Source organism: Lepisma saccharinum, chromosome 3 (genome assembly GCF_977018435.1).
Source record: "Lepisma saccharinum chromosome 3, izLepSacc3.1, whole genome shotgun sequence".
Lineage (NCBI taxonomy): Eukaryota > Metazoa > Arthropoda > Insecta > Zygentoma > Lepismatidae > Lepisma > Lepisma saccharinum.
The window spans coordinates 80980365-80993464 of record NC_139231.1 but is presented as its reverse complement, the minus strand read 5'-3'; the positions used below and the strand labels follow the sequence as shown (position 1 = coordinate 80993464).

At 35.8% G+C, this 13100-nt stretch overlaps 1 protein-coding gene across 5 annotated transcripts in view; it reads right to left on the bottom strand.

Annotated features, from left to right (window-relative positions):
• Ada2b (Transcriptional adapter 2B) overlaps positions 1-12796 on the bottom strand; it is a 62449-nt gene extending 49653 nt beyond the window's left edge. Inside the window, exons 1-4 of one of the 5 annotated variants that reach the window (XM_083118903.1) lie at positions 12579-12796; positions 12377-12474; positions 8839-8898; positions 2630-2774 (exon numbers count right to left, since the gene is read on the bottom strand). In XM_083118903.1, coding sequence (XP_082975029.1) covers positions 2630-2774; positions 8839-8898; positions 12377-12474; positions 12579-12585 — 310 coding nt within the window. In that variant the 5' untranslated portion in view covers positions 12586-12796. Of the gene's footprint in view, positions 1-2629; positions 2775-8838; positions 8899-12258; positions 12326-12376; positions 12475-12578 lie in introns of those variants that run through there. The other 4 variants (XM_083118901.1, XM_083118902.1, XM_083118905.1 and 1 more) reach the window with 4 other exon arrangements.
• Positions 12797-13100: the final 304 nt, after the last annotated feature.

Below are 13100 nucleotides of genomic sequence, written 5' to 3'. Positions count from 1 at the left end.
GCCTTTATTTTTAGAATGACCCATGTATTTTTTTATAATTACATTTTACTCACAAATCCCAAGATGGCATATTCTTTGAAAGATGCAAAATAACATAATAATAGTTATTTTTAGAGGTTTTTTTTTTGTGTGTGATGTCTCATCCTGGTTTTCCAGAACTTTTTCAATCTCACTTTGGAAGATATTTAAATTAATTGTTTAATTACTAGCCTCAATAGATGTAAAACCTCCAATTACAGAAGACAGACAAATATACACATATATGCCGGTTTATACACAAAAAACATGAAAAGAACCAATACAATCAGCACACATGCAAACATACATAGATCAATTACATAATCACAAATAATCAAACTAACCAAATTGGATCTCTCATTTATCTTTCACTATACAAGAACAAAGACTTGTGCAATAATTATACATACTGATACTAGATAAAATAGCATGACCGTAGGCAGGAAAAAAATTTCAGGGGGGGGGAAGGGGTTCACTCATAATTGTTCCAATGGGCGTTGCAATCAATTTGAATAATAGAAATAACAATAATAATTGTTAATATAATAATAATATTTTTTTAAAATTTCATCAACTGATAATTTCCAAACATATTATTATTATTGCTGTCCTTATATCCTTGAGGAGACTTTTCTACTCTATCCATCAGAAATGTGAATATGCAGCACAACTGATTTTATTTATTTATTTTACGTTTCATGCAGAGTATACTGAAATGCACAGTTATTATATTTTATTAAATTTTAGGTACCTCAAGAAAAAGCTTTAAAAGTAAGAGAGAAATTTTATTCATAGTAGTTTGACCATTCACATTAAACTTAATTTTTGGAATTTTGAAAACTGTGGAACCAGTTATTCTTTGGATTAAATGGTAAAACATAGCCTGGTGCCTGTATCGTAACCTCAATTTTTCGACCTAATGCCATCTTCTTTGGTTATTCAGTTGTAATACTAACTAACTGGACTTTATTTCAGTTATTAACAATAAGACTAAGAAAAGTCTTGCTATTTTGTAACTTGCAATAAACGATGTCTATTTGGGGGGAAAGGGGGGGGGGGGTTCTATGGATCAGTTCGATCCCACTTTCCGATGCTCATATCGTAACGATCCGTAGTATCTTTTAATTATTATGGACAACGAACTCCAACTTCTAGTCATTCAACCATCGTTTTCCAATCAGGAAATACTCAGAAACATCACAGGAATGCAGTGTCAGACAGCACTGAAGCTCTTCCTGGTCATCAGCGGTACGGAGGAAATTCAGTAAGAGGCTACAGTCCTGACTGTGCATTTGTATAGTAAATTGAATTGCAATAAATGTCTGGGAGGCAGAGTGTTTGGGGGCAGTTCTAATTCAGTTATTGAGGAGCAAGTTACAATTGAATAGACAGGGACCAGGTTCTAGGGAGAGTGTGTTAACGAGAGTATGTTAACGCGAGTCGCAAGTCAGACTCTACGTACAGTCACAAGCATAACCTCTCCCAGCAGATCTTCAGTTGGAGTACAGAGACAGGTATATCCTTATTTTACCCAGGCTAATCCAGTCTTTAGAGGTGTGAAAATCAAGTGTCATGTGTTGCCATTCAAGTGTGTAAAGTTAGTACCTCTAGCGCCTTACCACCAGGCTTACCATGAGCGGAGAGTGCTTTACCATGAAGGATGAATGAAGATTGGTGAGATACATTCCCAAAAGATCCCCACATACCTAAGGGTGTGAGACGATATTGTTCATATACTTACCAAACAGCATTATATACAACCACTATGCACTATACAAGTATGTGTTTTATAGGACCGCATATAGGTTAAATGTATGTACTATATTAAACTGCTGGGTGAAGGATAGTGAATGTAACGTGCTACAAAGCTGGATATTAAACTTATTATAACTCTTATAAAGGGGGGAATTTAAAAGTTGGAACTGAAATTTTGGGACTATTACAAGAAAATTCTCAGTCTGATCCAGGAACAGCACTGGAAAGAGGACAGCAAAAGTTTAAATGAAGGGGTTGTGGATGGGTGTGATTCTGAGGATTAAATCAGTTTCGCTCAAATTTCAGAATTCAATATGTTTGAAAATTCTAGATCGATCATTCCAGGATTGTCTCCCTGTTGTATTTTTGTGGAACTGCGAATAAATTTTGATTTCTGAACTTCCATTAATGCAACACGCCAGAAGACGGGCATGTAAATTAGTGGTACCAAAATGAGTAGGTAGGTAGGTATAACAATGTATTTGTTATAATTATAATTCAATCAATTTCTTATAAAGTTTGAATAGTAATGAGAAATCTAAGGTCTGGTTATTAATTAAAAGTGTATTACACAAATCACACATTCTACTTAATGGATTACTCTCATATTTCTGAGTTTTAAGTATTTTGGGAATCACTATGTTTCGCCACAACCACAATTCTGTTAGAATTTTTGATAATAATAATGCAGTAAGGCTTTAATCTTACAATGTTCCTGTCAGCAATTTTACAACCAATGGGGAAATTTATTTGAAAATTTACAAGAGTTCACCAAAAATAGAAAAAAAGTGCAAGTATGTCGCAAAGTATAAACTCAATATTAATACATTCTTCTCAACATTCAATATCAACTTACCATCAGGATTGCGGGTTTCAATGTGTCTGCTTATGTCCTCCCAGTTTCCAAAACCATACTGCTCAATAGCATCAAGTAGATGCAACTCCTCGCGTGCAGACCAGCTTCCTTTGCCATGAAACACCCCCAGAGTGCCACAGTCCTGCTTCAAAAGATACAAAACTCATGAAATCAAGACCTGTTGAAATATAAACATGCACGTACATGTAGAACATATTTAACAAGTTTAAAATGATTCCTTTTCTTTTGCATGGTAGTCATGGACATGTTTGGGTTGTTACAATGCTATTGACTAAATGGGATCATTACAATCTATCCATGACTGTACCGTAGGAGAAAATATCACCACGTAAATTATTAACAGCTACTTTCATTCATTTTCCTTGTACATTTCATGTGTTTTAACCCCTTCCCTGTGAAATTTTCTGACAAAACTGGTGTCCCGTTCTGTGCATTTTTTTCTGAGTTTGCATAGTAATATTTTTAAGTAGCTAATGCTATGGTGACGAAATTACACACCTTGGGCAGCACCACAAAACAGGAAGAGAACAAAGCTGCCAGTCGTGTGGGCACGTTGGACTGTTGACTGTGTGTGACAGGTGTGGTCATTGCGTATCGGGAATGTCGCAGAAAATCAGTGCATATTGGGAGGGTTACATAACTGCACTTTCCGACGTAAACTACAGTTACAGTCCCATTATAAAACTGTGCAAGGAGCGTGGATTCACTGTCCAAAAATGACATATCACGGGTTTTGAAATGGGCAGGTAAGGCATGGGATGATTCCTGTGGGGCAGAAACAGGCCAACCTCTGGTCTGCCACTAGTGCACACCAGCTACAATTCTGGATGCCAGGGTGCTGGTCACCATGGGGAATCCAGCCACACAGAGAAGTATCGCGAACCACCTACTAACTTCACTGAAGACATTGCACACCATCATTCACCACGATTTGGGTTTTGAAAAGCGACACAAGGGGTATGTTCATAAGCTCTTGCCAAAACACATCCAGGAACGTCGCACCAACTGTCGAAAGCTTTATGAGCAGCATCTGTCAGGTGAAAAGTGGAAGTTTGTTGTTACATTGGAAGAGGCATATGTTTATCTTGATGACTGTCACAAGCCACATGCAATTTTTTATCGATGGACAGCTGCGAGGGACTTTCGAAGATGGTTCCCTGAATGCAAGAAAAGTTTTGGCACAGGTTTCATGATCATGATCTGTCAACAAATGGTTACATTTTGTTCTGTTGGGATTTACAGAGCTGTCCTGTCATGGCTCTATGAGCATCCCACAATTGGCAGAAGTGGGGTATGGTTGGTGGACTACAATGTGATCCTCCCAGCTAGATCCGAGGGATCCGCTGACCAATGACAGGTGCGGTCCTCCATTCATATTGGGAGTTAGGCATAGAGTTGACAACTCTGTACTGTAAAAAAAAAAGACATGTCAAGAAACAGCAATATGAGGCCATGGATGTTCCCAAGGTAAAATATTCCGGAGGTAAAATAGTCTCCCATTCAGATCTCAGGGAGGTCCCTGGACTAAGGATAACATCCACATTAGGAATAAGGATATTAAATTAGGCACCTGGAATGTTCTGAGCATTTACCGGCCTGGGGCATTTCAGTGTACAGTTAATGAGATAGTTAAGTATAAATTAGATGTAGTAGCTGTCCAGGAAGTTAGGTGGCCAGGAGAAGGGAATTGTAAAACTAAAATTATACTTTTTTTCTATGGTAATACTGAAAAATCATAATTTTGGAACAGGCTTCTTCATAAATAATAGAATTAGCTCAGCCCTTAAAACAGTAGGTTATTAATGATAGAATATCATATGCAGTTTTACAGGGTAGGTGGTGTAAAATTATTTTAATAAAACATACATGCACCAATGGAAGATAAAGATGATAATACTAAAGATGATTTTTATGCACAGATTGGCAAAGAAGAGACATTTAAACCCATGATTGGTAAAGAAAGTCTTCATGAATTAAGTAATGATAATGGTGTAAGATTGATTACTTTTGCAACATCAAAGAATTTAATTGTGATAAGTATCACTTTCAAACATAAAGATATCCATAAATATACCTGGTAATCTCCAGATGGTAAAACTCATAATCAGATAGATCATATTCTCATTGATAAGAGAAGGCATACTAGTATAATTGACGTTCCTTCACATAGAGGTGCTAACTGTACCAGTGAACATTATTTAGTAATTGCTAAATTAAGAGAAAGACTCGCAGTGATAAATCATAAGCAACAAAGAATTAAGAAAGATTACCAAATTACATTGTCAAATAGATTTGATGTTTGCAGGATTTAAATGATGATGAAAATATAAATAAAACAGATGTAAATAAGAATGGGAGCACATACGTAATGCAATAGAATCAGCAGCTAAAGAAAGTATAGGATACCATAAACCAAGAGAAAGTAAGCCATGGTTTGATAATGAATGTCATAATCTAATAGAAATAAGAAATCAGGATAGCTGATGATACAAATCTAAGCAATTATAATAGAATAAAGCGAGAAGTTAACCACACTTTTAGAAGTAAAAAAAGAGATTACTTGAAAAGCAAAATTAACTAAATTGAAACAAACAAAAAACAAAAAACAAAAAAAAAACAAAAAAAAAAAATCAGAGATTTATATAAAGGTGTAAATGAATTTAGAAAGGGGTGGCAACCTAAAGTAAACTTGATAAAAGATAAAGATGGTGATTTTTTAGCTGACCCAAGTGATATTTTAAATAGATGGAAGAACTACTTTAATGACCTTTTAAATGTTCATGTAGGAGATAAATCAGAAGTAAATGAAATACACACAGCACAAGCATTAGTTCCAGAACCTAACTTGACTGAAGTTAAAGATGCTATTAAAAGGCTAAAGAATAACAAAGCACCTGGCATTGATTTAATACCAGCTGAGTTAATTAAATATGGTGGGAATTCGTTCATCTGTCAAATTCATAAATTAATTTGTTTAATATGGAATAAAGAAGAAATCCTTCAACAGTGGAAAGATTCCATAATTGTTCACGTGTTTAAAAAAGGTGATAAAATGAACTGCAATAATTACCGTGGAATTTCTCTACACTCAACAACATATAAAATATTATCTAACATTCTCTTAACAAGACTAACCCCATATGATAATGAAATTATAGGTGATTATCAATGTGGATTTAAACCTAACAGATCAAATTTTTCACATCACAGACACCTGAGAAAAAGTGGGAATATGATCAAAATGTCCCATTGATTTAAAAAAAGCATATGATTCTGTCAAGAGAGATAAATTATATAATACATTAGTAGAGTTTGGAATACCTAAGAAGCTTATTAATATGATAAAAGTATGTACCAGTGAAACAGAAAGTAAAATTTGTGTGGTTATTAATGTGTCTGACAAATTTACAATTCATGATTGGTTAAAACAAGCAGATGCATTATATCTCCATTGCTCTTTAAGTTTGCCTTAGAATATGCTGTTAGGAAGGTAAAAGAAACTAATGAAGGACTAAAATTAAATGGTGTGACTCAGTTGTTAGCATATGCAGATGATGTAGACTTATTAGGTGATGATATAAATACAATTAAGAATAATGCTAAAATATTTTTCAAAACTGCTAAAGAGATAGGTTTGGAAATTGGCAAAGAGATAACTAAATATATGCTTACAGGTCGACACCAAGTGTTAGGTAATAATCAAAATCAGTTTCCAAATTCAAATACTTAGGAGTAATATTAACAAATGAAAATTATATTCAAGAGGAAATAAAAAGTAGGCTTAATTCAGGAAATGCATGTTACTTCTCTCTTCTTAAACTTTTGTCTTCTCGTTTAATATCTAAGAAACTAAAAGTTAAAATATACAAAACAGTAATTTTGCCTGTAGTATTATATGGGTGTGAAACTTGGTCACTTACATTGAAAGAAGAACATAAATTGAGAGTATTTGAAAATAAGATCCTTAGGAAAATATTTGGACCTAAAAGGGATGAGGAGACAGGTGAGTGGAGAAAGTTACATAATTTAGAACTACATAATTTGTATTCATGTCCAGATATTATTAGAATAATTAAATCAAGAAGACTTAGGTGGGCAGGCCATGTGGCACGAATGGGAGAGGAAAGAGGAGTTTACAGAATTCTTGTTGGGAAAATTGATGGTAAGAGACCTGTAGGAAGACGAAGATGGAGGGACAACGTTGAGATGGACCTAAAGGAAATCGGTAGGGATGGAAAAGATTATATAGATCTTGCTCAGGATAGGGACAGATGGAAGGCCTGTGTTGCTGCAGCCATGAACCTTCGGGTTTAAGAAGGCGAGAGAGTTAATTAGTTACTTCATGATCATTGCTGGATACTCGTACAATGGCAAGCTGACCATACATCATGTTGCCAAAAATATGAAGGTTAATTCTGATTATTTTATCAGGCTAACGTCTTGACACCTGTTTATTGCCATGACATTCCCCATCTCTATGAGAGGGACCAGAATCGTGTGTGGGTGCATCAAGACAAGGGGTCAAGTCACACATCTAGCTCAACCTGCCTCTTCCTCCAACAAATGGCAGAAGAAACTGAAATTCGTTCCATTCCTTTCACAGACATTCCAGTGAAGTCAGCTGATGCCTCACCGATGGACTTTTGCACCTTTGGATTACTGAAATGAGCCTTGTCTCAGAGGAGACCCCACACCATTGAATGAATAGCTATGGAGAGCCTGTCAGGAGTGGTTGAGGCTGGACATGACTACACTTCCTGCCAATCTCCTACAATGGAAACTTCGCTGTCGGCCAATTGCCAATATGCAGGGCCACCAAATAGAGCACTCTCGATGGTGGCGACATGGTTTCTCTTAAGGCAGGTGCAGTTTGAAATCGTCACCATAGATCGAAAACAACCTCTGCATTCTGGGTTTTCAAGGTAAATATTTCAAAAAATTCAAGGCAAATTACAATTCTTACATTCTTCATTGAGAAAGAGTATATAGCGATCATCTCCCTTCCCTTTTTGTCATTTAACGTGATCACCTTCCTAGATAACCATCTCTTTCTAGGAGTGATTGTAGCTAAATAAATCATTGAGTGGATTGCAAAAGAAAAAAAAGAACGAAATGAACAAGAATCCAGATCAAAGACATGTTGTTGTTTTTTTGGTGGGAGGGTAGGGTGGAGATAATAACGTCTGATGACTGGTAACACTTTTGAAAAAGTCACGCCACACCACTGATTTCATGCAAACCTTCAACAAAGCCAAAAGGCAGCGCGCGCACACACACACACTAAATTTTGAATTAAATCTAGAAAATTCTTGCAGACCCCAGGATCCTTCTGGAAATTTCCGCTAGACATGTTTCACTCAATACCTTAGTAATGGCACTGGCATGGTGCTATTACTTTTGTATTAGTGATAAATAGTAACACAATTACTATTAGTAATAGATATTCCACTACCTTTCACATTTCAATGAAGAATATTTTCTAAACTATAGAATGTATATGAACGAAGAAGCCTCACAGAAATAAGTTAAATGTGTACAGAGGAACATTTATAATGGTAATACCTAACATTTATGTCACCTTGACCAAATGTAGGTAATCTTCCATGGTTGATTCAGACACAAATCATGGCAGTGGAGGCGTTCATCTGAATAGCTTCCAATCCGATATATCGAACATTGCATAGAGAAGCATCAGGATGTTAAAGAATATGCATCCTCCAACGTGAATACTTTTGTTTCTGCATACTGCCCTTGTCTTACCCACCTCGTCATGCTGTACCACTATAGAATGAGTGGACAGTAATCCTCACTGAAGCATTGCAATGCCCACTGTCTCCTGAATGCTTCTACTGCCCTGATTTGTGTCTGGACCAATCACTGTTCCATGGCAGACATTGCAAGTTGCAGTTACCTAAACATGGAATACACACTTGCCAACTAACACTGGTAAATGCAATATGCACCACCACATAAAAAGGCACAGTTGCAATTAAACATTACTCTAATTAATAAATTATTATACATACACCCAGTTTATTGTATTTTAAACCACTGTTGAGTGTGTTATAAGAAATAAATGAACACAAATCTTCATCAGCAAAAGACTATCAATATTGTGGTATATTAAAAAATATATATACATATGCCTTATTTAACATTAGAAGGAAGGTGATAAAAAAAAATCTTACCATAAATTGGTATGCATGGTCACTTTTGTGTGATCCTATTTCTGCTCCGGATGAAAAACACTGCGATAAAATAGAAAAAATGAGAGGGGCAATTACTACATCAGAGATTAAAAATGGTATTTTTTGAATTGAAGTAATTCATCACATATCTTTACTACAAGATTTGTCACTTTCAAAGGAGGTTTCCTAAAGCAAGGACAATACACATACTTCTGGACAATAAAGAAGGGTCTTGTGCAGAGGTTGCACCTGACCAGAGGAAATAAAAAAAAAAGTTATTGCATCCTAATTTCCATGTAAATGTTTCACAAGGGACAATTTAAGGCAGGGCATGAAATTTCAAGTTTGAAGACAGTCGCCGGACTAAAATCTTTGGTCGCCACTATTTTATATTGATAAATAAAAAATATGAGCAATTATTAAAAAGTTAGGAATTAATGTTTGTGTAGCGCTGTTGTTCTGCACTGAATTACCACTTATCAATCGCAGCTGCTGGGTCAAACTCTGACAGGGAGGATGGGAAGGGGTTAGTTTACGAAAACTCTGAGCAAATCATCCAGTGTATCAGTCTTCAGAGAGTTCCTGTAAGTAGTCTTGAGTCTGTTGTTGTGACAGTTCAAACCTCCCTCACATGAGGCTGTGCTCATTGGTAGAACAACACAAAATGTCAAAATCTGGAGCAAATTGGGGAATCTTGCTGAACACTCCGCACTGAGGATCTTCTCCAGCGTCTGATTCAAAGCTGGAGAAGGAAACAAAAGTTTGTATTCTGTTCACTCTGCTGACAGAACATCCAATTTCTCATTATAAAGGCTCGGGTTCAAGTATATGTAGAGCTTCTTTATTTCTTCTATCCCAAACTGAAGAATATTTTCTTTGGGAGGCCAACCCAAGGTGTCGAAACATGCAGAGATGCAATCGCATCTGTTGACATACACGGCAATGTTTCTGTGATGTACACCTTCGCATTGTTAATTAAGTTTCCTCTAACAGTCTGAAACTCTTGCACATCCTGATCTTCCCTGAAATGGATACATGGTCCAAGAAATCTTGTTCGCTTGGTCCAACATTAGATTCCAGGTCAGCCAAAACTGAAATACAGTGTTCAATTCTTATTTTCAGAGATGAAATCAAAAGATCCTTATTGTGTAGTGCCACACTTAAAGGGTTCAATTGCCCGTAGAAATCCAAAAGGAAGTACAGACGCTTAACAAATTTAAATTGCTTCAAACTTTTCAGCAAATCCTTAGCTTTAGCGCCATCATTGTCTCTTCTATGGGCCACCTGTTCAAGATGGGTCACAACAGCTTTCCATGATTGCAAGAGAGCTCTTATTGCACGTTCTTTGCTGGCTAACCAGCTAATAGTGTGGATATCACTCAGTTTTAGAATTTCTTCTATAACTTCTGCCGTTTCTCTCAACAGGTGAAGTCTTGAAGCGTGTTTGACACACATTTGAAACAATAAAATTTTAGTCGCCAGACCAAAACCTTTGGTCGCCAATGGCGACCGGAAATTTCGCACCCTGATTTAAGGTATGAATGCACAATATAGAGAATGTCTCCAATTTGTTTTCCACTTCTTATACTCAATAAATATGCAGTCCTGGTAAAGTATCTGGAGTTAAGATTTGGGGGTCACATGTAAAAATTGTACACTTACGTCTCTAGATATGTTGCAAAATTACGTTCTTCATTAGGGCAATCATTCTCCATACATAAACATAACCACCATGTTTGATGATATGAACAAGTGACGTTCGGCATTTGGTTAGAGGTAGGTTTGGCAACGCTGTTCGAGTGTTCTTCTAGAAAAATGGCATCTTCCGCAATGACGAAGCTAGTGCTACAAAACTTATATTTTGTTACAATATGTGCTCATTGGGAAAATATTTAACTGATATCCCCACAAAACTTTTTCCGGTAAGGTGAGGGTAAGAATGTATTTTGAATTTTGTTAATATTTGGTAGATGAACTAATTTTGGCCTTCTGATCAGTACATTATGAACGGGTAGCCACACGAACCATGCACGGGTAGCCCCAGAAAACATTGACAGATATCCACATGAACCATTTTCTATAAGTTTAGGTTAGGCAAGATTAGTTAAAATTTTGTTCGTAAAACAATGCGATAAGAGCTTTAAAAAAAAAAATTCTCAACTTACATCAGCTTTTTTCATGATTTCCAGACGTGACCCCCGAATTTTAACAACAAATTCGTGATTAGAAGGCCAAATTTAGTTAGTATACCAAATATTAACGAAATTGGAGACATTCTCTATATTCTACATTTGCTCCCAATTTAATCACTGTTTCCTAGATCACTGACTACCGGCATAGGGTATGTGCATTTACATTTTACAGAATGAAACTAGTTTCCTTTTCAACACTTTCTTTGTAAAATTTGTGAGTCTTTAACATCACGGCAATGAGGATGGGTGATATGTTGAAAATAATTCAGGGACACGGTACTAGTTTACTATCCTTCGGACACATTTATTTATTTTTACAGAAGAAACTACTTACCGTAATAAGTTCCTGTAGCATTGTCGAATATCGGGAAAGTGTTTTGTGTGATGTGGGAATGTTTCATAGCTGAAATTCATGTTGTTCGTTGAAAATTAATTCTCCGACGGAGAATAGCTAGCCCCAAGAACCATTGGCGCGTGAATAGGTTAGTTCTGTTAGGTTAGGAAACATAGTTAAAATTTGGTGTCGTGTTAGTATCAGGATCTAGAAATTGGAAATAATTGCGAACCATTGGCGCGTGGTTAGGTTAGGAAACATGGTTCAAATTTCATCAAAACAACGTTGATACACCTTCAGGAATGTTCCGCGAAGCAGATACGTAAGTACGAATGTCAAAAATTGACGAAACGAAAAAATTAGGTGTCTGAAGGATAGTAAATTTTTACCAAATAAAATGCCTACATTAGTATTTTCATTACTTTTCTGCCACTTTTGGTTAACCGTGATTATATGAAATTGATGAAACATCCATAGGTAGCCACACGACTACTTGACTCTGGAAACTTCGGTGAAGGAATAAAAAGTTGACCACTTGATGTATTTGGTCACTAAGCATGCTTACATTACATTAGGTGTGAAAACCTGTTCATGCGAAAAGTTTTATTTCAAGTGCAGATCTTTATTTCAAATTTAAACTGACAGACTGTGAAATGTAATAATAGGCATATATATTTTCCAGAATTTCATAACATTTTCTGCCTAATTCCAACAGACTAAAATAATTAGCAGTGCAAGGATGATATTGATTAGGCTAAATTTTCATATTTTATAACTCCGGTATACAAGGTAATCTCTTTAAGCTTTTTTTGGTAACTTCAGCTTTCATTAAAAATGGCTCATGCTATTTAATACATTAACATAAAGTTCCTTCTGCTACTTCCATTTCTTTACCGTGTACTGTAAAAGTAACTATGTCATTAAAAAGCGCGCCATGAACGGATTATTATTCCCCTCCCCTCTTCCCAAAAAACTTTTCACCAAGGCGGGGTTGTGAGGTCACATGACATACCTGCAAACAAAGATCGAAGTCTGTACACTCGGCACATTTTACTCTAAGTCCAGTTATATCTTCTTGGCAGTATGTGCAGTTAAACTTGGCGAATAAATCTGTAAAGAAACATATGCAACGTTAATTTTATGACAAGATCACAATTACTTTACTATAAACAGTGTTTAACTTCATATAAACGATAATCAAAATCTTCACGTACCTGCCATTTCGACATCGCCTTTGTCCGAGTAATGCTGACGTCACTTCCTACAACGTCAAACGTTTCGCAGTTTGAATAGATTTTGCATATCTGTTTTGCCTGCACATAGCTGCAAATCAATTACATTTGCAAATTAGAATAAAATTAAGTGATGTGAACTCAATAACATAACTATAATATATCTTCATAACTTTCTATTGCATGCAGAAAATTACAACCTCGTTACCATTGACGTAAGGTAGGTCGTGGTACGAATATTCGGTTCAAAAAGATACCGAAACTGCAAATATCATTAAAGTTAATAGGAAATTATATGCATAAAAATCCAAATTTCCAACGAAATAAAAATTATATATCAATTCTTAAACTCTATAATTAAAAAGCTAGGACGGATATTTTGTCTCAGATCAGCGTATGAACGCCACTGTTCACAGTTACAATTTACGTCTTATGGTAAAAGCTATGGCGCATATTCCGAAACAACAATAAATAATCTGATGAATCCTTTTACTTTTAGAACTA